The following is a 25,856-nucleotide window of genomic DNA, read 5'->3' on the forward strand; positions in this document are numbered from 1 at the left end:
AGAAACATTGAAAACAGAGAGCCTTGCCTTGCCAGGTTGTATGTGGGTATAGGCAAGAATAGACCATGCTGCTCTTGGTGCCTTGGGTGCTGCACCAGGCTACAGTGGGTGTATATATATTTCTGATCTAATGTGTCATAAATCCTATAGTTAAGCTAAATCAGAGATGATGTTTGACCAGCTGTGTGTGTAAATATTGGCTGATTGAACTGCTGTCCGTGCCAGTGGTTGGGGTTTTTTCCCTGTAACTTCAGAAATTTTCAGAAATTCAATTTGTCAAAAAAAAAAAAAAAAAAAAAAAGGTATCAAATCCCTGCTTTTTATTTGATGTAAAGAGATGTAAGTGTGAAGTGGATATAAAGAGGTATATGCACTTACCTGGGTGCAGAAACACACACAGTCACACTTAGCTAAAAGTTGATAGTTTATATTTCACAGAACAGATGTGTGGGGCTTGAGACATCCAAGGGAAAGTGGGTGAGCTCAGCAATGCTCCTGCTGCAGACACAAGGCCAGCATTGCAGTGTCCCTGTCTCTGCTGGGACAGCACCTGGCAGACTGGTACTGAGTGAAATGATCCATGTCCCCAGTAAACTGAATTCAGGCAAATATCTTTGCAATGTAACCCATGTCTTTAGATGGAGTCTACTGATTTCCACTCTCAGCTTCTTTGGGCTCTGGCACTGCCCATGCTCTGGATTTTAATGAGATTCTGACGGTACTTGGTGTTTTTCTTAAAGCTCCATTACTGCCTAGAGGCACAAGATTATGAGCTAATCTTCACCTTTATTGAAAAGTTTCAATCCTGGATGTTCAGGAAAACAGTCTTGATGCACATTCTAAAAAACAATCAAAAAAAAGGAGGGAACAGAAGTGCTTGGGGACTTGTTTATTTGCTACTAATAATTGTGGGGTTAATTTACTTTCTTTTCTTTTTTTTAAGCTAATCTCATGGTCCTGAATTTTACAGATTACTTTTTTACTTTTGGCACTGATTGACATCTTCTCCCATCATCTCCTCTGAGCACGTTTATAAAGCCACCAATATTGGAATTATACCCTTTGTAATTCAGTGATGTCCTTTTTTTTTTTTTTTTTGGGAATAATAAAAAAGTAAAATTTTTCTTGCTATACTTTTCTATGCACATAACAGTTAGAGCCAGAGGCAGCTCCCCTAACAAAAGCAATTGGTCATCAGCTAAGCTGGATGCCTACTTATCATGAAACTGCTTGTGAAACAAGGCTGCTTCTCTAAAAGCATCAGGGCCCCTGCAGCAGTGCTGCCATGTCCTTTACACATTTACTGAGACCCCTCCTGTCAGAGTACAGTTGCTTGCTGCAGGAGCTGCTTTAGCACTGTCTCATCTGTATTCCAATCAGGAGGAAAAAATTAATTTTTTCTTCACCAGCTCAACCAAGACACAAGCATGGAAAATTACCAAATGCTGTATCAGTGCCATGATGAACAAACAGCCAGGATCAAACAAGTGCCATCTTATTTTATGCAAAATAATGGAATTAGCAGCTTTAGCATTTGAGTCAGAGGCACTGGTTCCATGCTGGTGTGCTCAATAGCACTTCTGGTGCATTGAAGATGGTTTCTTTCTAATCATCTTCCAGCACTGGATCTTTGCACACCCTTTTTGTTTGGTAACTCCCCTCTGGATCTCATGTCTTCCATCCTGCTCAGTGCACACTCACAGCATGTGGGGACTCTTGCAATTCCATCAATTCCAAAGAAAAGGACTGTGCACAGCACATGCACCTGTACATAACTCCTTGCAGGAGGTGTGAACTAGGGCACTCCTGTGTTAAATACAAGGCTTGTTTTTCCAGCTCTGTCACTGTCCTTAAATCTTACCTGCATCAGAAAGTTTCAGCAGTGAATGTTAAATCAGTTTTTAGTTCAAATGAACAGACTTCATACAGTGTGCTCACACCCTTATTTCACATTAAGCAGGGCCTGTCTCATGTTAGATTAAAGTAATCTAGAGGTAAAAGGTAAAAGATAAAAGCAAAGCAGTTGCAGCCTTGGGAATGGTGCTTTTAATAGCTTCTAAACAGGAATTTCTAGAATTCAGCTGAGAGTTGGTACCTGATAGACACTGCTCCTTGTCCAGTGTGGTATAAGGTAAACTCAGGTTATGTAAAGCATTGCTGGGGATGATTTTAAGAGGATGTGTTTTACTTTGCTCTGCCACAGACTCACAGCACTGTTGGTCACCAAGGAACAGAGATAGAGAAGGTTTTCTGGCACACAGCTGGAAATGCTCCTTTCCCTGCACTTTACTTGCCTCAGGTCAAACCAAATTTGGTCTGCATCAGAATAAGAATGCCTTTTACATAGCTTTGACTGTGTTAGTAGCAAACCTCACCTGTAGGAAAATTGATGCAACCAAATTTTATTTGTGCAGACATGGCCTGGGTGTAATCAAGTCACTTCTGTCTCATAGCATTGGTGAAGCTTAATTGAGGTTGATCAAGTTCTTTGCAGTTCTCAGAGGAGAAGTTTGGTCCACATGTAAATGATGCTACAGAAGGTATTTAAAATGTACTCTGCTAAAATGCTGCTGAGGCACCCAGACTGAGTAACACTCTCTGAAACTCTTTCTATTTCAAGTGATGTTTGATAGGAGTGAGGCAAACTCCTGAAAGCAGGCTTAGTGACAGTCCCCAAATCCTTCAGTAGTGGGGTGTGCTCCCTCTCTCTGCCAGGGTGCTGCTGCTCATCAATCCAAGGCAGGACAGGATGTGGAGCCCCTGTCCCAGGAGAGCCATGGCAGGGTGGCAGCAGGCTGGAGGGGCCGTGGCTCTGCCCAGCTGCAGTGACAGTGACAGTGAGCAGGGATCCCTCTTCCCAGTCCTTCAGCTCACCATGGAAAGTTAGGTGTGCCTGACCTGTCCTGTCACCCAACTCTGGTTGTACTGCCTCTGGCTGAGAAACAGTGTCCACCTGCTTTATCTAAGGGCTTTATCTGGGCTAATTAGATCAGTGCTTTGTCCAGCATCACTGTCCCTGGTAATGAGTTTAGGGAAGTGTCATAGCACAGCTGGTCACCAGCACTGCTGTTCCCACTCCTACAGGTGTTTGTGGTGCCTGTGCCAGGACATCTCCAGTCCCACAGGAGAGAGCAGGCTGAGGTCCCTGGGGCAGAGCAGCTGTTCAAGAGCTGACAGAGGCTCTGCAGCAGCAGCAGTGTGACTGCCAACAGCACAAGAGGGTGAAATGACAGGCAGGCTGTGAAGGGGGAGGTGGTGGCAGATGGGGACACAGCACTTCCCACCCTGGCTGCACAGGGACAGCACCCACTGGGTGTCACACCATGACAGTGACCAGCACCCTGGGGCTGGGTGTCACACCTCATTGTGGGGCTGCCTGCTGGGAGCCAGAGCAAAGAGCCCCAAGTGCACAGGGACAGCCAGAAGGGGTTTTGGGGAGCCCAGCAAGATACCCTGCCCAGCTGAGTCCCAGCATGGCTTTGCACTGGCCCAGGCTGTACCTGAACAGGGACAATGGGGTTAGCATCAGTCAGAAATGCTTTCAACAACTGGTATGTTGGGGATTTGTGACAGAAAATGCCAATTTATTTGAAAGATATTGCTGTTGGAAAGAAAAGCTTTGCAGGAACTTGTAATCTGGAAAGATTTCTTCTGTTCTTGTCAGGATAAGCAAGAGTTCATGTCACATTGCCAGAATATGAACGATGACAGGTCAGACCTGATGGCTGAACCAGAGTCTCCCACAATCCCAGCATGTGCTGGAATCATCAAACAGTGGGGGAGAGCTGTCTGTCTCTCTGACACCTCTTTTCCTCCTATAATCTCCTGGGGGGTTGTGTGTGTGTGTGTTTGTTTGTGGTTTTGGGGTTTTGTTGTTTTTGTTGGTTTTTTTTCATGAAATCATCATGTTTTTCTCATATGCAAAACAAAAATTTTCAATATCATGAATTTAAAGCCCATAATGTATTTCTAATTCAGCTCTGACTCTGGACCCTTTCCTTAGCCCACCACTTTCACCACACTGGTCCATAAGCACCATGGAGGCTATAGGAGCAAAATCCCCAAGCAGGGGCTGCTTCAGTTCTGTATAATGAATGAAAATATGTTAGATAAGACCTGCTGTACTGAAGAAGCACAAAATACTGGCTGCTGAGGGAAATAAATGGTTTTGATACTTTTCTAAGTGCATGCAGTCAGTGTTGCTTGCAGTTGCAGCCAAATAAAAGAAGGAAAATAAACATTGCTTGGAGCTTCTCCAGCAGGAGAGAAAGGATGGCATTGTTCCTGTTTGTTCGTGCCTTCCTGGCTCCAGTGGAAGCCAGGGCATGGGTTTTCCTTAGGGACAGCTTTGTTCCTGTTTTTTGGCTGGCCACAGTTCCAGATGTGAGCATCTCTGTGCAGGGGTGCAGGAGCAGCCACTGGCACATGGAAACTGCACAAAGCAGTGCCCTGTGCCAGGAGATCCCCTTGCTGCTGCAGGGACAGCTGGGCAGGGCCAGAGGGGTGCTGGGGTGCTTGAGTAGGAGGAGAAAAAAAACAAACACGGCAAACATCTGTGTGCTCCCAAAATCTGCCTTCAGCTGAATCACAAGATGCTTCTATAAAAGCATGGTTAATTATTGCAAGGCAACCAAGCAAGGGAGCACAGACATTCACAGAGTATCTCCTGTGTTCATTGGTTTCTAAAAATGTGACTCTCAGCAGCTGTGAAGCTGCAAACGGCTCAGAAGCAAAACTCTTTCTCCTGGTCATTGTGCTGAGAAGTGCTCTTCTCTGCCAGCCCCTTCCCTCTTCTCTTCCTGCCTCTTCTGGCAGGGTCAGATGAAGTATCTTCAAATGAGGATGGCATCACCAAGAGCACTCACTGTTCATGCCCACTTCTGTCTGAGAAATAACCTAAAAATGTGGAGGGGAATTAAGCCTAGAAATCCAGTTGGACTGAACCCCCCCCAGCCTCCCAGCTGTCTGCTGTACGTGCACGGCAGAGCATCCATGTACAGAATCAAGCATGAAATTAATCCCTGCCTTCTGTGTCTGTGAGCTGTGCCTGAGCAGGCTGAGAGCTGTCCCTGTGCTCCTCACATGCAGTTTCTAGAAGATCCTTGCCACACCTTGAACCCCTTTCACGTGAGCCACCTGTTGTGTGGTTCCCAAACCCTTGCTGAGTTTTTCCCGGAGGCAAAACTTCCCAAAGCAATCACCTGCTCCCCCACGCTCATTGTTTTGTGTGATCTTTACAAAATGTGGCATTTCTGTCTAAGCAGTTTGCCAAAGACCTCTGATAAACAACACTTGAGCCATTAAAGAAGTGAACTGTCTTCATGCCCAACCATAGGATATTTTTAAATGTCAGAACTTTTGGCTCAGTGGTAGTCACTGGCTTCATTTTTGGGAGATCCAAAATTAGAATACACAGGCCTGGTTTTCAGGAAGTTCTGTGTATCCTTACTTCAAATGTTAGTCCTTAAACACATTTCAAAAATATGCACAATTTCCTCACCATCAGTCAATGCTCTGGAATTTCTCACTGTGATGCATTTCTGCCAACTTTCCTGTTTTCATACTTTCTTAATTGGTTTTCAGATAACACTCAGCCTGGCAGTAATACGTAAAGAATAGAGAGATAATTATGCTTAACAATTTGAGAATGACATATTTAGGTTTGCACATAATTAATTCTGACTTGCTCTTGTTGGATAACTCTTAAAAGGGTGAAGTTTTACATGTAAAAATGAAAAATTAAGGTAGGCACATAACTGATTTCTTTCCAGTTTATCAGGAAAATTGCTGTTGGATTTAATATAAGTCTTAATATAAGTCTTATCTGTTTAATCCAAGTTGAGCCCCTCCTCCTCAAATGAATGGAACAATCCTTGTAATAGATGCAAGATCACTTATGTTACCAGTAGCTATTTTTATTTTCAGAATAATTGTTTCTCTCTGAAAATGGCATGTGGTGTCAGTGTCCTTGATTAAATGTCCAAGAACAGAGATTAAATGATCAGTCAAGAGAGGAGATGTGGCCTAAATGGTCACAAGCATAGTCAGCTTTTTTTGGTGGATGCCAGTGAAAGCTCAGCTTGCTGTGGATCCCCCAGAAGACCACAGCATTGTAAAAAGAACAACCACTTTTGTGGAAGTCTTGTTTAATTTTGCATCTCTTTGCAGCTTCCATCAGGCAGCTTTTGATGCCAGCTCAGCACCAGAGCAGCACAAGTTAGCACAATGTGTGCTCCCAGGCTCAGCAAGTTGAGTTTCTTGTGCAAGTACAGAGTAATACTTGGAGGATGGAGCTGAACCATGTCAAAGCTAAAATTGCATCCCAGTGCAATGGGCAATCCTACAGGGCAACTTTTGCAACACTGCAGGTCTTCACATCATCAAGGGATTAGTATGTAATCTACAGCAACCCTGGTGCCAAGTTTCTGGACAAATCTGTCCCACATTTAGCCCCTGGATTCTCCCAGTGGGACTAAAATTGTACAGGAGGCAGTGATTTGTCTAATAGGGAAAAAAAAGAGCTAAAAATAATAATGAAGCAAAGAGAAGACAATAATGCTTGAGGTTTGTCTGTCATAGTAAGGTGGATAAACAATTTGAGTGGCACTGTTTTTTCAAAGTCAGACACATTTGTTTTCTTAATAGCATCCTCTCATTTTTCCTGTAGGTCCAGCTGCCCAGCGCCAGATCCAGAATGGTCCATCCCCAGATGAGATGGAAGCACAGAGAAGGTGAGTTCATCAGCTGTGGCAGAGTTCTAGTCTGTAACTTGGATGAACACTCACTGCTCTTTCTACTTGTACATATTTTAAGCTGGTTCTGAATGTTTTTTAATTATTGCTAATGATTCTGTAATGACTGCTAAAGGGTGAAGTGAGCCAAAGTTCACACTCTAGGTAAACTCTTTGCTTGGTAGGTCAGGAGTCTTCCTACCTCCAAAACCTATAAGGAAAGTGTGTGGAAACTAGTTTCCTGCACCTGTATGAATAACTGTGTAGGACCTGAGATTTAGTAGGGATTTACCCATACTCTTAATAGGGTCAGCAGTGATATTTCACCTGGGATTTACTTTGGGATAGCAGAATTATCATAAAGGTCAGAGAGCCCCTGCTCATGCCAAAGCAGGCAATATTGCCTCTCCCAGTGCCTTCCTGAAAAACCTAATCCAGCTCTTCCTTTAACCAGTGGAAGTCACTGATTCTGCAGACCATATGTAATTCAGGCCTCCAGCTTGGGTGTCTATTCTGTACATTTAAAATATGAGCAGCTTAACTATGTTAGAATAAAAATATTTTATTTATTCTTTTTTGTTTATAGACAGTAAAAGCCCTTTGGGTAGGTATTGCTTGACTGCTACAGGGCACATGGCCCTAGGAAAGCTTCTTTTGCTCCACTGGAGTGGAATAAGATATGCCAGTAGATGCAGTTAGATATTACTGCATCTGCACTAGAGGACTTTCAGCTTTAATTATGCTGATGCATTCTTTAAGCCTAGAGCAGACCTAATTTTAAGCCTAGGATTTTTTTTTAACATCTTAGAAGCAGGAAGGAAATTAAGTTATGGTATCTACTCTGCAAATTGTCTGTATAAAAGGTTTTTTAGAGATCTTTACACAAATATTTAAAGAACATATTTTTAAGTCAGAGTGTAATTTGTCCTCTCTTCTACTTTTCTCCTTGCATGCTCTTTAAGTAGCCTTGTGCCAATCCCAGGCTTTATTTAGTTTGACTGGAATAAATTTAACTTCTTAAGAGTTTAAGAATTTCTCGTTTTAGCATGTGTGGGAGGGTGCATTTGGCACCTATAAACTGCTTCTGACCAAGGGCAGGAAGGGCTGGTATGAACCCCAGTGGCTTCAAGTGGCAGTGCTAACTCCTATTCTGGATTTTTGCACCCTGCACCTCAGTCTGTTCTGCAGCACTCTAATGATTTGGGGGTGTTTTCCACATTTCTTTCCAGTTCTGTCAGACTGTGATTTTCCTGGTTGGTTCTCTAGATAAACCTAGAATTTTCCCCAGGTTTAATTAGGAAAATGTATGTATCAAGTTGTTCTTCATCATCAAATTTTGCTCATAAATGCCAAGCTAAGGTAGGGGACAGTATGCTCAGGAAATTCTTAGTATGTGTTAACAATTGAAATTTTAGCTGTGCAATTGATGCTGTTGCATCCATATCAATCAAGAAAAAGCTAGGGTATGTACTGAAGTAAATATTTCTATTTATTTGATTTAAAGTGTCATAGCTTAAATGACATCAGTTGAATCAACCAACTAAGACTTTCTCAAAAGTGATTCACCTTTGCACATACAATAATTTTCTCAGAATCCTGCAATTTTCTAGATATTGCATGGATTGCATGTCCTGAACAGAAAACCACTTTAGGATTCATCCCTCCACAGCAATATCATGCATTTTCCTTTCCCATATATTGAACTAGATATGAAACACAGAAAATTTGTTTTGCAAATTAAGATATTCTTTCTTTTCCACATAATATAACTTTATTTTTATGGACTTTTTTTTTTATTTTAAAAGCTTCTATTGGTGTATAAATAAGATAGAATTGCTCAGCATTGCAGACTGTGGAAAGTACAAGTAAAAATGTAACAGGGAGGTGTCTTAAAATACTGTGCAAGGAGTCAAAATAGAAATGTTGCTTCTCTAAGAGCTTGCTTTACTTGAGCTTGCTTTACTGTACAAGTGAAGTGAAGCTGTTGAGAAAAGATAAAATTGTGCAGTGAAGACTGGTCTAATGATAAATGAAACTTATTAGGGCAAATTTGACCTAGAAACTGTGGAAGGAAATGGTAATAAACTTTATTACCAAGTGCTTCAGCAAGATAAATTCAGAGCTGTGTTTTAATATTGCTGAAATCTTTAGTCCATATCCATGCACTAGCCAAGAAGCCTGGAAAGCAGTCTGGTTTTCAGCTATCAGGTTTTCTTAGGAGGAGCCAAGGTGGGTTTGTGGTGGGTCAGGGACATCCCTTCCTGCAGGAGCAGCCCAGTGAGGCAGAGCAGACCTCTGCTGCTGGGTCCTTGGAACTGCACATCCCTGCACTCCTGTCTGAGCCTCTCCTGGCCACAGCTGGCACTCCTGGGGAAGGGGCCCAAAGAGCAGCAGTGCAGAGCTGCCATCGCTGTTTGCAGGGGCACTCAGCAGGGCTGGGGCCACAGGGACAGCTGTGCTGGGGCTGCCAGCTGTGCTGGGGCTGCCAGCTGTGCTGGGGCTGCCAGCTGTGCTGGCCAGTGCCAAAAAGGGCCTGGATGTGCACCTGGACAGCAGAGCCTTTCTACAGTCAGCACCAAAATGATGCTTTGTATTAGTGGCTATCTTGTTTTTTGTTTGCCTTCAGTCAGAGTCAGGATGGAAGCACGAGACGAAGTTTTGTCTTCAGACTTGGTTGTTTATTAATTTTTATCTATAGTACAGTGAGTGCTACAGCACTTCTAGATAACAGGCTAAAAGTGAGAAAATGGAGTTGTATTTTGCTTGTTACAAGGTCTTTTAAGGCTTAACTATCTAATTAAAAACTAACATCTATATTATTTATATTTTTGACCTAGTGAATAAACATCCATGGCCTGCAGTGTGGCATCCTTCATCCAATCATAAAAATACTACTTAAAACTAAGAAGGAGGAACAAGAAGGAAGCAGAAGCCAATGCCCAAAAACTTCCATCTTGTCCCACACTCATTACTATATCCTCAAACTCCAAATTCCAAACCCTTCACTATGTGATATTACACACTTCTGTTCAAACTACACACCAGTGATTCTATCTCCATCACTTAAATTTGGAAGCCTTCTCCAAGGCCTCAGGTCAAAAGCAATGTTCCCCTGGGGATCAGTGCCAGGAAGTACAGAAAGTTCAAAACTCCCAGGCTTCAGGGTTCCAACAGCTTTGCTATATTTTCATCCTAATATGCTAATGTTATACAAATGCTTTGAGCTCCTGATTCATAAAAGATTCTGGACTGTGTGTTTTTGAATATTTCCTTCCCTGGAGATACTCAGAAGCTGTCTGGACAGAATCCTGGGGATTGTGTCCTCCAGGGGATGCTGCTTGAGCAGGGAGGTTGGCCTGGATGGCTTCAGTTAACAGCATGCATGCTTGCTGTGCTCCCCTGGGCATTGGGCACTGCCTCTTCCTTGTGCAGGGCCACTGGGGAGTTATCTGAAATGGATCAGCCTCCCCCTGCAGTGTCCAGTGCATGCAGGGCTGTGTCCTGGTTAAGCTTCCCAATGTGTGAACTGGCACTGCTGTGGCCAGGGCAAGTGAAATCAGACCCAGCTCCATCCCACTCCATCAGCTCTGCCCCCAGACACACAGTGCTTCTCAGGGTATAAAGCTTTTACTCAAAGTTATAAGGAATACCTAATGACCAAGGGTTTTTTCATTGCTGTTTTAGACAAGTGATGGAGCAACAGCAACAGCGCCAGGAGTCTCTGGAAAGAAGAACCTCTACCACAGGCACGTATCAATTCAAGCAGATACAATCTCTCCCTGACTGCCTCCTCTGGCTGTTGTTGGGGTTTGTGGGGTGCTGTACAAAAGCTAGACAGTGGTTATAGTTTCAATTATATTTTGAAGATTAGATTTTCAGCTAGAGACTTACAAGCATTTGGGCATGGTTGTGTTGTTTTGCAGGGGCTCAGGTCTGAGGTATGCTGGTGGAGCTAGGCAGGTTTTGCACTTGGCATAACTTGCACAGCTGAGGGAATTTTAGGTGTACCAAGGGGCCTGGCCATGCTTCTTCCACACCCCTGAGGACAGCAGGTAGCACAGCCACCACAAGAGTGACTGTGTTTGCAGGGGATGTCAGCACAAAGGGGTTGGTGTGCTGGATGTGCTCAGGCACTCCCCATTGCTCTGCAGCACAAAAAAACTACAGCACAGAGGAAGATACAGCTCTAGACACTCTTCGCTGGGGATTTTGTGATCATGAAGTCTTCTGTGAACTTATTGGAAAATATATATATATTTAATGAGCTAACAAAAATCTTCTATAGCATATTAAGTTGCACTAAGCTGAGAGAAGAGATGACAGGAATAGTTTATAGCTACAAGGTATGGCTTGAGCAAGCAAGGAGGCAGAGCAAGCAAGCCAAGATGACCATCTTGTGTTTGGGCTTTGGTTTTGGGCAAGTTTTTTCAGTTGATATGGCCACATAAGTGAAATGTTTTTTCCCTCAGCTGTTAAACTTTTTTACTAGAAGCCAGCTCAGACACACACACATGCCTTTGGTGACAGAAAGAGCTGGACTCCTGTTTCAGCAGAGGTTAGAGTGCTGTTCTGTATAGGGAACTTAGTCAAAATCCTGCCTTGGCATCCACAAGGGATGGGTCATGGCTCCTAGGGGCTGCTGGCTGATCCCTCTCTGCCTACAAGGTGGCCACCTGTGTGTTCAGCGTGTCCCGTGCACCTGTCCCTGGTGCAGGGCTGATGCTCGTGATCCTGACTCAGATTCACGTGGGGTTTGGAGGAGCCTCACTGGCACCAGAGCATGCAGCCCATCCCGTGCTGCAGGGTTCTGCTCTGCACACCCCTCCAGTTCTGCTGAGGGCTGGAAATCCCCAAGCTGGTGCCTGCACCATCTCCTCTTTGCTTTGTTTGAGTTTCTGTTTGCGTTTACTTCACGGTTCCTTTTCCTCCGTTCCACTTTGCCTTGGTTTCGTTCCTTCCTGCATACCCACCTTATTCTTTTCATATCTCTTTTCTGTTCTTTTAGTTTCCACCCTTCAGCCAAGCATATGCTCTGCCCCCTCTCATCCCCAGTCTCCTCCTCCTGCCTCTAGTAACTGTGGTGCTCCTGCCTCTGGTGTCGTGCTCCCCCCACTACCTCAAGCCAGCGCTGTCTCTTCAGCACCCGCTGTCCCTGAGCCCGCCATTCCATCCCCTTTCCTGTCCCAGGGGAGAGCCAGGGAGCCCCCACAGTTCCTGCACAGGCACTCTGCCTCTGAGCTGCCAGCAGCCCCAGGTTCCTCCCCTCCACCCTGCCCAAATGGCAGGACTGTCATGCCAGGCATCAGGCGCACCTCGCTGTCTCCACCTCCTCTCCATCCTTCCCATTTTCCCCTTCCCTCTCACCAGCCTCTCAGGGGCTCTTCTCTTCCCTGCTCTCCTCAGCCTTCTTCTCCCTCTGCCACAAATGCACCATCTCTGCAGAGGGGTGATGCCCTGCAGCCCCGTGGTCCCACCATCCTGCCTGTGATTCCTGTCCCACCCGACAGGGTCAGGGCACCCACAGACAAAGCAGGGTGGGAGACCTCAGCAAATGTACCCCTGAGCAGCCATCCTGAAGAACAAATTGCTTTAGGTCCCCCTGGAACCCAGGTGAAAAGTGTGGATGGGTCCTTCTTTCCACACCTAGGAGCTGCGCCCTGCTGCCCGCTGCCCACCATCGCCAGCCCCCCCGGCTCCTCTGGCCAGGCTCCCTCCCCAGCCTCCCTTGTGTCACCTTGTCCTGCACAGCAGTGCTGCCAGCCCATGTCACACTGTCTTCCATTGCCTCCCCCCCACGCTGCTGTGTCTGAGGTGGCTATGCCCAGGAGGACTCCTCCTTACATGACATCATCAGCCATTGCCCACTTGAGTAAGTACTGATTTTGAATGAGTTGCAACCTGTGTAAAGCCTCAGCTGCCACCTGTTCAAAGAGGTGGCACTGGTTGGCACTGTCCCTGACCCATAGAAAAAGGGCTGAGAGACTCAAAGCTACTCCTGCTGCATGTGATTTCTGAAACTGGGGTGGAAAAATGTCAAAGTCACTCCAGACTGGTCCAGGGACCAGGCAAAAAGTAACAATTACAGAACCAGGTCCCTGTAACTGGATTGTTGCACTGCATATTCCTACTGTATTATCCCAGATCGAGATTTTTGTCATTCAGCAGAGTCAAATTGTTTCAAAGACCTTCATATAGGACCTATTTTCAGCTGGTCCAAACGTAGCAGATGGGCTCTTCTGAAGCTGGAGGCCAGATCTGCAGTAGGTTTCTTGTCTGTATAGGAATACTGGTAGAGGTTGTGATTTTTACTCTCTTTGTTAAGTGGTATTTCTTTCTGTTACCAGTGAAACATAGAGCATGGATTTTGTTTAGGACACCCAGAATCCCCTGTGGTTCTGCAATTTATTTAATTCAAGAAATTATCTTCCTGGTATTCACTGCATTTATAGTTGTAGGCTTGACACTGTAGCTATTCCAGCAAACCTTTCTCATTAAAGGCCCATTTTGTATATGGTCTTGATTTCTTGTGCCTATCTAAAGCCTGCAGAATGAGAACAATCTGCAATGCAATTCAGAGCATATGTTTTGTGACTTGGATCTGTTCAGGTTTATAAGCACATATAATGCTAAAGTGTGCCTAGAAAAGGAAGAAAAGTAAGACATTTCCTTTTACTTTCTGCTAAAAGTATTACTGTAACCACTCAGTCCTTCAGCTGATGGAAGTCCTTGAAATCCACTTAGTTCAATAAAGTTATTTTAAACTCACATCACTCCATTATTTTGACTCAGTTCAATTTTTGCCTGAGGCTGCCCTCTAATTAGGTGGGTGTAGTTTTACTGTTACAATTAAATGTACCCACAATGAATTACCAGCTGTTATGTTCATGAACGAAAAAGGGCTTGAAATGTTTAAAGTATTTCTAATAGCAGCTATGGTTCATTTCAAGAATGGAATTGGGAGTGTGAAATAATGGTAGAAGTAACCACAGAAATAAGACAGTATTTTAAGAAAACCTAGATAAGAAGAAAAACAAACTGTTAATGTTAAATATGGTTTCCAACTATTTCTCAGTCAAAACTCACCTGTCTTTCAAAGTACCACTTACTGAACAACTGAAGCTGTGAATACATACCAAGAGCAGCCTGTTCTGGCAGAGTGCACATGGGGAAATACCCCTGGGGAGGTGTATTTGTTCAGCTGACCTGTTACAGCCAGGTGAAACGCTGCAATGGAGTTTCCACCATCAGCCCTTCCCGCAGGCTGCTGCTGAGAGGAGTTTTGCAGAACCTCGGGGTACCTGGAGCTGGAGTCTCCCCTGGTTATTCTGCAAATCTGGCTCAGGTCACACATCTGCGTTACAGAAAGGAGGGTGTGTCACTGTAGCCCATCATTCTCCTGAAAAGGTGATGTCAACCAAAGTCCGTGGAGTTTATTATCTCCATACAGAGATAACGCGGGAGAAGCAGAAGAACATGAATTGGGAAGCATTGTCAGTGTTCTGATTCTGACCCAGAATGAAACGAAGCCTGTCAGAGGCAGGGTCTGTCAGGAGCACACAGCTGTAGCTGGCTGGCATTGGTAAAGCACCTCTCCCCGTTCTTCACACGCACAGTGACCCCGGAGTCAGACCGCGGCGCCGGGAGAGGGAGCGCGACCTGGGCTGTGCGCGGGGGGACCGCGCTTCCCTCTAACTCCTGTGCTCTGCCTTCCAGGCCCAGCGCTTCCACCCGGCCACCCCAGCGCTGCGGGGATCCCCGCTTCCTCCGGGGGGCCGCCGCCGCCGCCGCCGCCGCCCGTGCCGCCGCCGCCGCTGGGCGCCGCGCCGCCGCCGCCGCCGCCGCTGCCGGCCGGGGCTGGCCCGGGGGCCGCCGCTGAGGACGGCTCGGTGTCGGGGCTCGCAGCAGCGCTGGCCGGTGCCAAACTGAGGAGAGTCCAGCGGGTAAGGAGGTGGCCCTGGCACGGCCCCGTGCTCTTCTCGGCTGCGGGAAAGCCCGGCAGATACAACAGGCTGCGCGCCCTGAATCGTGATGGAACGCGCTTCTGCTGGCCATTGGGTGAACTCCTAAATGTGATTTTGCAGTGCAAATAAAGCTGAGCAGGAAATGTTGGGTAGAGTTTAAGCTCTTCAGAGCGTATGAGTTAACAAATGGCTGTGACTTCTCACACTGCCAGGATTTCATTACTTCCACGTAGTCCACCACTGTACTGTGTGTAAGTGTTTTCACTTGTTTTAAGTGGTTAAAAACTACACTGTACTTACAAAAAAACAGTGTAGACTGTTGAAGCCTGGTCAGTAGCTGTCCACTTAGGTTAAGGGTTGCTTAACCATGCATAAGCATAATTATGATCATTATATAACAAGCAGCACTGTGGGGTTTTTAATCATTTGCCTGTCTATTTGCATCACCCAGGTCTGTCTTGGTTTTAGTAATATACCTGTGGGTTTTCTTCCCAAGGCAGAACACATCCCATCTCTGGTTTTGGGCTGTGATTGTGATCGCTCTTCCTAACACTTGGGAAAACTAATCATTAAGGGTGTGGTTGTAAAGCAAACCTTTCATTAATTCCAATCTTGATGTCTCTCTTAAGCCAGAAGATGGTTCAGGAGGGTCCAGCCCCAGTGGGGTCTCTAAGAGTGATGCCAATCGAACAAGTAGCGGAGGAGGCGGAGGAGGACTGATGGAAGAAATGAATAAATTACTGGCAAAAAGGTTTGTACTTACACCTCAAGTAAGCCACATGAGATCTGCAGCAAATTGTGGAAGAAGGTGCTGTCATTTTTGTGGTTAGCAGTAGGTGTTTCCTTGCAATTTGGCAGGTCCTGCATTGATGTTGGTCACCAGTATCGCTCAACTTTCAGTGCAAAAGGTGTTGCATTGGAAAATTCAGCTGCCTTTTCCTAGTGCAAGATGCTATATTTTTAGACCTAAATCTTTTAAACTTACAAATAATGAAAGAAAATGATGAATAAAATAATGAAGGGTAAGTACAGTTGTAGAGTGCACAGAGATGGAGTTTTAAAATTATGTTGTCTTAGTATAAAGACTCAAAAAGATCTGATTTCAACTTTACTCTGTGTCCTGTTCATTTCAGAAGAAATTCTGAAAATGAACTGTGAAGGTAATCCTTTGAAAAGTATTAAATAAATACACAACACTCTAAAAATCAAAAAATTTGTTTTCTTTTCATCATCCAGTTTGGCTAATGCCCAAGAAGTTTTGCCAGGTGTCTTTCAAAAATAAACAACAAACATCTTTGTTTACTGTCATGTCCAGTTTCCCCAGTGGATGGATTGCAGCTCTTTGCCACTCCTTGGGAAGCAGAAATGAGTGTGGGTCTCAGGTCCTCACTCAGCTTCTGTAGGCAGCACCAACACTGCTGGTTCTGGCACTACAGGGCTCAAGAACTCTTCTGCCTTTGAAGTGGTTTTGAGACAAAAATAATCTTTGTTCACCAAAGGCACTTGAAAACCAGGCGTGTGGGCTGTTTTCCTGATTCCTGGGCTCCAGCCAGAGCTTTCCCACCCTGGAGGTTAGAGGGGGTCTTGGCTGAGCAGAAATGGTGCCTGATCTCTCCCAGTGACAGTGGACTTTTTTTACAGTTTTCCTTCATGTGGGAGCACTGCTGCAGCTCTTTCTCTGTGCAGGATCAGGGATGTGGGATGTAGGGCAGGTGACAAACTGACACTGGAGCTGGCTGAGAGCACTGTCATCACTGCAATACCCACCTGAGCCACCTGCTGTGGGCAGGGCTGGTCCTCAGAAACCCCTGATAGGGGCTGAGTTGTTCCTCCTGTGTAGGACCCAGGAGCCAGGACTTCCTGAACCCTTTTCTCACCCAGTTAGTTTCATACCCAGCTTCACTCCCACGCCTGTTTCCTCACATTTCCTTATGCTCTGCACCCTGCAGACCCTGTTAATCACCACCTCATAATATTGCCCCTCTCCCTGAGTTGTATCACTGGGATCTGGATTTTTCACCTCCACCCCAGCCCTGCACAACCAAAGGCATCCAGCCATTGTCACGTTCTCTAGGATGAGCTAAATAAATAGTAACTCCCAGCAAAGCCTGAATCAGTCTTCCTGTGAGGATTGTTTCTAGGGATTGACCATGTCCTATCTGCTGTTCCTTTGCACAGGAGGAAAGCAGCGTCGCAGTCAGACAAGCCAGCTGACAAAAAGGAAGAGGAAAGCCAAAATGTAAGTGAAACACTCCTCCCTGTTGTGCTCTTGCAGATTCCTTGTAAGCCAAAGTGCTCATTCACTGTGTCAGTTTGTCACTGGCAGGCAGGAACAAGCAGTGTTGATTCAGGAATAGATGTGCACATTCAATCCAAAGACAGATGTAACTGCTCCCACCTTTCCTGGGAACAGCACCCTATAAACAAGAACAGCTGCTTTATTCATAGGAGAGGTATTGTCTAAACCAGGTTAATGAGCTCTATTTCATGGTCTAATCCCAGTGTTGTAGGAAACAGGAGATTCTTGCCCTGTAGGAAGGTGCACTGAGCCTTCTGGCAAGTTAACTTGAGATAAAGTTCAGCTTTCTTATTTTATATTTAAGGCCTGAGCTAAGCTGAAGTGGACCATCAGCCCTGCAGTGTAATTTGGATTGCCAACTAAGCAAGGCAAGGATCAGCTCACTTCAGACCCCAGAGTGCACAGAGAACACACCTGGTGGAAGAAGGGGAAACATTAACCATTAGATCACACTGAAGTCAAAATATGTGACCATGATAGCTACACTAAACTGAGATAGAATTTGGAAAACTTTGGGGAACTTTGATTAATTTCTCTTCCACAAAAGCAATTATACAAGCAGTTTTATTTGACTCAGTCTGTAGATTGAACTTGATGCAACAATTTTGAGTCCAAATGAAAACACTTTTTTACCTGTTAAACTGCTAAAGTGTGGAAGATCTTTCCTGTTCTAGGAGAGGGCAGGATTTGCACTGTGTCCTTTCCAGTGTGATGCTTTTCCAGGCTGATTCCTGTTGCTAGCCACTATCCTCATGAAGGCTTTCTGCCACAGCTGCAAGGTCATAAAGCATCCTGTGCTTATTGCTAGCGTAGAGATGTTCTCCTCAAAGACAAAGCTGTTCAGTAGGAAATCCATTAAAACAATCTAGGTCTTGCCCTGAGCAAAAAGGTTTGTAGGAAGAGCAGGAATAAGCACTTTTCAGTGTTTAGGGAGAGAAGCAGCTATTTTTGCATGTTCCCCAAGGCATGCTCCAAGTGTGGAATTTGCCTGTTGAACCCGCTATGCAACCATTGCTCTTAATCTTGCCCCAGAGCTGGTTTTGAACCATACACTTGGAGATGAAAGGCACCATTTAGCTTCTAACTTACCAGCCTCTGCTCTCTGTCCCTTAGTCTCTCTCCTTGAAACTCTACATTAGTTTATATCCCAAATCAAACTTTTCAATAGCACCGATCTGTTTAGAAAAGTATTTTAGAGAGCATCTGTTTGTGTCTTGAGTACATTTCATGTTCAGGGTATCCTCTTTCAAACTGTGTGCAATTCCATTTTACAATGCAGAGCTGATACTTTGCCTGAGTATGTTTTGAGGGTTGCTAGATAATATTGTAATGCCAAATATATGGATGAATGGTTTATGATCTGTCACACATAAATTCGAGATAAAAGACAAATCTCTGATGAAGTGTTTAGTGTTCTACTTAAGAGGAGTACTGATTGATTTAGTTAACTTCTGTTAGTACCTGAACTCCTCTCTCTGGTACTGGTGGCTGTCCTGGGGTGAAAGAATAGGATGTGAGCAACTGTTCCTTTAGGTGGCTTGGTTGCCACATCTCATAGAGTTTCTAAATTTGGGAAATGCATGATTTGTATTGAGGCAACAGCAAACAGCACTTTAGAGTGGTTTCACCTGGTTTGGTCTATAGAAATAAGAGTGATTGAGTAATCCTGAAAAGGTGTCCACATTACCTAAAATAAAAAGGATGTATTTTGCCATCCAGTGTGAGAAAAGCTGAAGTTTAAATGACCTTGACCCATACCTTGGCAGCAGAGGCTGTTGGACAAGGAGGAAACTTGCTTTTGTTCCACATGTGCTGCAGCTGTCTCCAGAGTAGAAGAGGATTCTGCACTTCATCCCTAAAACTCAGTAATGTCCTGTTTTTCTCTTTGTAGGATGATGCTAGCACCTCTCCTTCAACCAGTACACGAGGCTCTGCCCAGCAGCAGCAAAATTCATCAGGTATTAATTAAGTTGAACTACTGGCATTATAGCTGTCTTTTTAATCTAGTCTTCTTCACCACCTCTAGACTCTGGATTCCTTGTCCTACTTCTGAGTGCACCAGCAGTAACTAACAGAAAAATTCCCAAATACCTATTGTTTTAAAAACTGTACTCAGCAAGAAATTACCTGCTTCAGTCCAAAAAATTGCAAGACAGTTTAATTAGACATGTTGCTGAGGATCTGTGTCTTCAACATTGCACACCTAAATCTTTTAAGAGAAAAAAGCTGTATTACTTTACTTTTTCTAATGTAGATGTCCTGATATATACAGTTGGGGTTTGGATATCAAACTGCTATTCTTCATTAATCTAATAATTTGTTGCAATAAGGCTGATCCTGAGAGTTCCTAGATGAAATTTTTTTCCTACAATTAATTGAAATAACTGTCTCTGAGTAGATGAGCTGCAAGCACTCACATTCATCCCTCTGTCAGTCTTGGCTTTCACACTGAGAGAAACCTCTCCCAAGGGAATGACTAACCATTCCAGCTTCCTTTTGGAACAAAGCCATGACTTGTGTGCTTTGCAAGGGAAGGGGAGGAACCCAGCAGAAAGGTGTGTGTAAATGAGATCTAGAGATTTCCTGGGAGTGCCTGTAATTCTTTTAAAAGGCTTTTTAGGACTTCACAGAGGAGCAAATCCTTGTATATAAAGCTGTGAAATCTCTGCAACAGTTCATTTTAGGAGAAGACTGTGATAATAGGAAGCACTTTCAGCAACAAGCTTTTTGGGAATGTTCTGTGAGTTAGAAGTGTACACAACATTAAATAAATTCTCTGTGGAGATTTGCATAGTGGGGTCTTACTGCCCTTTTTTTACATACACCCACATTTTCTGCCAACTATGCAGACAAAAAACCTAAGACTTCTTAACTTAAACTATAAATAAGTATGGTTCTGAATAAAGTAAGCCTTGCAGCAATTAGCCTGTATTTCCTAATAGAAATTATTTATGTTTTTCCTCCTACTGTTCCTATCCCATTTCTTTTTAGTATTGTTTAACTATGTGGTCCCTAATTAAAGGGATCACTAAGCAGGTTTTTGCTAATGCTTTCCCAATAATGTAGGCAAATGCACTCATTCAGCAATCTCATTTTCCTGGTTCTTTTCCTAAGTCACTCATCCTCACTGAATGAAAGCAGCTGTATAAGACAATCAACTTCAGGATATTTTTATTTTTAGAGCAAAAATAATAAACTAACTTTCCATGCTTGTTTTTCAGACTCTGGGAAGAAGCCATGGGAAAGGAGCAATTCTGTTGAGAAGCCTGTATCTTCATTACTTTCTAGGTGAGCTGCAGGGGTGTCCTGGGGCTGGGGATGGTCATGCTGTCCCTGTGGCACTCGCACGACTCATGTCTCGTTTCATTCCATTGCTGTAGAAATCCATCAGTGGTGAAGAGCTGTGAAGCTAAGAGCCCCACACAATCCCACGTGTCTTCTAGGTACTGGCTAATGCCTGGCTTCTTAACTGTCTTGGCTTGTCCTTTGGCTCATCCCATCACTCAGCACTGGTGTTCATCTTCTGCCGTGCCTTTTACTCATTCTCTTGCAATCTGCTTTGTCTGTCGCTGCACAGAGGGGGAAGGTGTTGTCAGAGGTTTGTTCCATGGAAACAGCCCCTTGCTCACATGGGCATTACAGGTCTACCAGCCCTTAAAGCATCTGTGTGTGTGTGAGTCAGAGCCACGGGTCTGGCAGTGCTGTGCCATGTGGAATCACCTTTTGGACCATCTTGCTACAGCAGGTTCATGGTGACCCTGCCAATAGGCTGAAGCTTTCATTGCCCAACCTCTGCAGGAATTAAAAAGCAAAAGCAGAAATTATCTGAAGGGCTTGCAGCTGGGATAGGGAAAGTTGTTCTTCTACCCAAGCAACTGCAGTGGGTGCATAAGAAAGGAGAGTGAAGCCTGGTAATAAAATCAAGATGTAAAAAGGCCCCACTACAGACAGATCTTTCAGACACATGGGGTACAAAAACTAGCAGGTGTCAAAAACCAAGAAACCTAAAGTAGGGCTCCAGAAGTCCTGTCAGTCAGCATATCCAAGTTTCAGGATCAGTACCCAATGTTTTTAATCACAGAGATTAAGTTTGATGTTGGACAGCTAGAGAGGCTTGCTTCCCGTGCTGGTCCAGTGTTCCTGGACACTGAGATGGATAAGCTGAACAAGGAGGTAGAGCACAGGCTTACAAATGTTCAGTGTTTACTGCAAAGAGTGTCCCTTATTTTACATTGTTAGGTATACAACAGTGCTGATAGTCTGGGGAGAGATAAGTTGCCAATGGCAACTATCTGCACATACTTGCTGCTTTGTTAAAAATGCTGTAACATGTTCTGCCCAAACATTTAGAGGGATGCATCGGTGTTACTATAGCAAAATACCATTTTTCCAGCTCACCTAAAACCAGGAAACATATTGGTTCTAGGAAATACATGAGCTTCAAATAGACTAGAAAAAGACCATTCTTCCTCCTTGCAAACAAGAATGAAACGGGGGCTATTTAAAGCAGCCATCATCAGATTTCAGTAGCTATCTTTTATAATGGCCTTGCATCCCAAGAGGAGGAGTTCAGGGGGAAAAAATGCTTCCCTAGTTTAGCAGCTGGAGTAGTGCTCAGCAGTAGTAGTGCTTGCTTCAAAAACTTCTGTGGGGGAAGCAGGGTGGGTTTCTAAAGCTCTCCGTGGTGACCTGTTTCTATTCCTGATCAGTCTGATGGCATTTGGATCTTTCTTAACTCTGTTAGATGTGAGATGGTAGGACACATGTCAGGATTTCCAAGGAAGGGTTGCAGGATTTCCCAAGGAAGGGTTGCTGCCCTCAGGAGCAGCAGCATCTCCACCAATCCCCAGTTTGGGCTCAAAGATGATGGCAAAGTTATTTGAAGCCTTTGCATAGCATGGTTAGTTTTTTAAATGTTTTAGAGCTACTGATTAAAAGAGAAAAGTAAACAGCTTCTGGTTCCTTAATTTATTTTATCAGATGTCATCATGGCTCAGCCCACTGACTGATAACACTCAGGTGCACTGGCCATTAAGGCCAGACTGGATTTGCTCCTGAGTCAGTAAAAACTGACTGGGATATGTAACACTATTAACACATCTGACTCATTCAGGTCTTCCAAGGAAAGGATTAGTGGGTTATTATTTTCCCAATAATATTTTTCTAAGTTGTAATTTACTATTACTTTAGCACCTAGTGAAAGCCTAGGATGCCAGGACAGGGCTGCTGTACAGAAAAGGGACTATGAGAGAAAACCAGACATGTAGCTTGCAAATTGCAAATGCCATAATAAAACACAGTGTTTAACAGGCTTCATCCCCTCAGCACTTTCTAATCTGAAATTGTTGAGATTCCCAGCACCAAAAAAAAGAAAAAAAAATATTCACAGCATCTTTGAGGGTCAGGCTGTGCATACAGGAGCAGTGCTGCTCTCTGGCTGCCAAATATTCTTGAGCAGCACAGCAGGGAGCCTCCTGTCCAGCACTTGAACACAGGTGCTCCTGCTCTGGGGTGGATTTCATGCACATCATCAGGTGGGTGCAGCTTAGCACACACTGCAGGGAACTGACTGGCTTTTTTTCTGATTCTCTTCCATTTCTCAAGGATGAAGCCAGTGAGCAGCAGCAATGATGTGGCTATGGATGCCTTAGATTTTGATCGGATGAAACAGGTGAGTGAAGATGTCATTTGCACTTTTAGAGATTTGGCAAGCTACCCATTTTCCCCCATGCATGCGCTGTACAAGCAAAACAGCTGTTCAGTCTTCTGGTTCCCTCTATAACTAGGTGCCTAGAGAAGGGCTAGCTGGTGAGCAGCAAGAGAGCACAATCTCACTGCTATTTCATTGTGTCTGCACAGAAATGTGCAAGTAAATATGCCAGCATCTTCTGCATCCGTGCCTGGGAGTGCAGACACAGCTGTTAGTAGTGCTAGGCTCTGACCAGCAGTGGGTCAGAGGTGGGGGACAAGCACAACCGTGTTAAACTTGCCTTTTCTTCCACCAGTTAGAAGGAAATTCTGAGCAGCTGACTTGTGTTTTGTCTCATCAGGAAATATTGGAGGAAGTTGTAAGAGAGTTACACAAAGTGAAAGAGGAGATAATTGATGGTAAGAAAGAGAAAAATTATTATTTTTCTCATCTTTATGACTAACTTTCCATAGATAAGATGATAGGAACTGCAGAGAGTTCCCTGGTGTTTTTAGGCTTCTCTGAACAGCTCTGATTTATACACACATTTGAAGAGAACAAGCATCTACCTTATCTGAGCTCTGACCATAACCCTGCGTTTACATCCTTTATTATGCTGTTGATGAGCATTTTTACCACCAGCCTATGAGAAATTTGCTGGCTGGTGTTTCTCACAGGTGGGAGGGTGTGAAAGGGCCTGCCTGTAGCCCATGGCACATCAATTTATCACAATCAGCAAGCGTGAAATCACTTGTAACTTGCTGGCAACACAGGTCTGGGATGAGGAGGGGACAAAGGAAGCTAACTGAAAATCCTTCCTAAAAATCTTCCATAGGTTTCCTATGCTTGAAGAGTTACTTCAGACCTTCACTCGATTACAACTTTCCAAATAGCCACATATTTTTATAATACATTGAAAAGTACAGCAGCTGTACCAAATGTATCAGTACATTTTTATAAATTGCTCTGCAGTTTACAACTGAAGGTGTTTTTCAGGGCCCTCATTGAAATGCACAGCAAAATTCCCATCTGAAGGCCACATTAGGGCACATGAAGATGCATGTCCACACCCTGCACTCCCCACCTTAGACTCACAGGGAAGGGGAAAAAGAGGAGACTGTGAAACAGCTAAAATCCATTCCCTGTGCCCTTGCCCTAGATCTGTGTGCTCACAAAACCTCGAGGCAGTTTGCAGTTGGAGAGACCCTTGTCCATACGCTCCTGTGCCAGCAGCTTGGTCCTCAGAGCCTCCCTAGTTCATTCCAGTGCAAAATGAGGCATTCACATACACCACAGGTGCAACTCCTTACAGTAGTACTGCAGTTTGCAAGCCAGCAGCTGACTGCTTACCCCTACTCATCCTTTTGCCCTCCACTCATCCTTTTACCAGCGTGTACTTTCTGCAGCCTCTGCACTGAGCGTTTTCCATCCCACTGGGTGGACAGCATGCACTGACTTTCTGCTTTGCTTTTCCAGCCATACGGCAGGAGTTGAGTAGAATCAGTACAACATAGTGATTGAAAGCCTTTGGACGGTTCTAAGAGTGCTAGGAAGATTGGATCATTTCTAAGTGTACCAAGGTCATGCAAGATGGTGACAGAGGACACCGGCACTGTCTTTGTTCTTACACCCTTTTTATTAGCAGACTCAGCACACTTTGAAGCTTGCTGCTGCCTTGGATTCGCTTCATTTTACAAGTCTTAATCTAAAGATTATTAAATTTTAAATTTCTGGATTTTTTAGATTTCATCTGACACTGCACATTGGATTTGTCAGCCTTTTTTGTATTTTGTATTTGCTTATTTAAATGTATTACCTTTCTTTTTAGTAGTAGATAAGAACACACGTGAACCATTTGCTTTTGATAGATGACTTCAAAGTAATTTTACTAGTAGTCTGCAATGTAAATGAAGATCCTTTGCCAACAGAAATGTATTGAGGCATCACCAGAAGAAAGAGACATGTTTAGTTGTCAGCCAACAAGTTCTTTGTCTCAGAGTTATCACAATATTAAAAAATGGTACGTCAGTGCATCACAGTATCTGTGTTCATATTGGTAATAAACTGTTTATTGTCCACACGGCCCTGCCTTTCTTTGTTTCATTTGTCCCCTGAGCTCCTGCACTTGTGTGTCACTTGTTGGTGAGAGGAAGGTGCCTGAGACTCACTGTGGGGTGGCAGCTGTGCCTCCCTCACTGCAGAGCACGAGGAGGGAGCCTGAGTGTCCTGTGGCTGCTGCAGTGGCACAGCCCTGCCTTCTCTCACAGCACACCTGGCCTCTCACACCACTGGCTGAGCACCCACCCTGCAGCCAGCCTGCCACAGCCTCAGCACCTTCTTGCCAAAGTGGCTGAAGGACAGTGGCTTCAGGCTCTTCTCAGGCCACCACTGTCTGTCCCACCACATCTCCTGCTGCCACTGAAAAAACCACAGGTCCCATTAGCTGCACTCCTGAAGATTTGTAATAAAAGGGAGGTATTTATGCAGAACAAGGCTACCAAAAGTATTAGGTGGATGCAAACTGAAATCCCAGGCACAGCACTGCTGACTAGGGACTTAAGGGGTCATTTGTTAATGGTGTGCAGGTCTTGATTTTTACTGGTACAGGACACTGAACACTTAACAGTGCATAGCCAGTCATGTCGTCCAGGCTATGCAGTTGTTTCCTTTACAGCCATTCTTCCCACCAGAGCAATCTTGGGAATTTCTGCTTGACTTAGTCAAGCAAGCTGTGCCTGGCAGAAGTCTTGACACCATCTTCTGGGAATCTTGTGCAAAAGCCAAGGGATTGGAGTTCAACTACTGAAATCAAGTATTTTCCAAGCTGCCTTCATTTCTTCAGGCTTCCATAAAGATTTTATTTTAAAAGCCAGGCCCCAGGGGTTGGTTTTGGGAGCAGAGCCTGATGCAGCAGCCCAGGAGAGCCTGTGATTGTCTCCTAGCTCGTGGAGCAGGAGGAGGGACAGCCAGCCCATGACAGGGGACCCAGGAGAGGAGGCAGGATGGATGGGTGCTGTTTGGCAGTCAGCTGAAAAATGTTACCTGTTTGGTTTTGGGGTGTTCTTCAGCACTCTTCAAAACAACCCAAATGCCTTTTGGAAATCTTTGGAAATTTGGAGTTTTTTTCAGTCTGGTTATACTGTAGATTAAATATGGAAGAAACCTGAGTTTAATAC

At 44.5% G+C, this 25,856-nt stretch overlaps 1 protein-coding gene across 5 annotated transcripts in view; it reads left to right on the forward strand.

Annotated features, from left to right (window-relative positions):
* Positions 1 to 24,762, forward strand: part of EVL (Enah/Vasp-like) — a 137,003-nt gene extending 112,241 nt beyond the window's left edge. For 3 of the 5 annotated variants that reach the window (XM_056493217.1, XM_056493215.1, XM_056493216.1), the window contains exons 4-15: positions 6,668 to 6,731; positions 10,416 to 10,477; positions 12,379 to 12,600; positions 14,445 to 14,671; positions 15,322 to 15,443; positions 16,871 to 16,931; positions 18,883 to 18,949; positions 20,213 to 20,279; positions 20,372 to 20,434; positions 22,596 to 22,662; positions 23,042 to 23,099; positions 24,157 to 24,762. In XM_056493217.1, the coding sequence (XP_056349192.1) occupies positions 6,668 to 6,731; positions 10,416 to 10,477; positions 12,379 to 12,600; positions 14,445 to 14,671; positions 15,322 to 15,443; positions 16,871 to 16,931; positions 18,883 to 18,949; positions 20,213 to 20,279; positions 20,372 to 20,434; positions 22,596 to 22,662; positions 23,042 to 23,099; positions 24,157 to 24,194 (1,118 nt within the window). In that variant the 3' untranslated portion in view covers positions 24,195 to 24,762. The other 2 variants (XM_056493213.1, XM_056493214.1) reach the window with 2 other exon arrangements.
* The last annotated feature ends 1,094 nt before the right edge of the window (positions 24,763 to 25,856 follow it).

Source organism: Oenanthe melanoleuca, chromosome 5 (genome assembly GCF_029582105.1).
Source record: "Oenanthe melanoleuca isolate GR-GAL-2019-014 chromosome 5, OMel1.0, whole genome shotgun sequence".
Lineage (NCBI taxonomy): Eukaryota > Metazoa > Chordata > Aves > Passeriformes > Muscicapidae > Oenanthe > Oenanthe melanoleuca.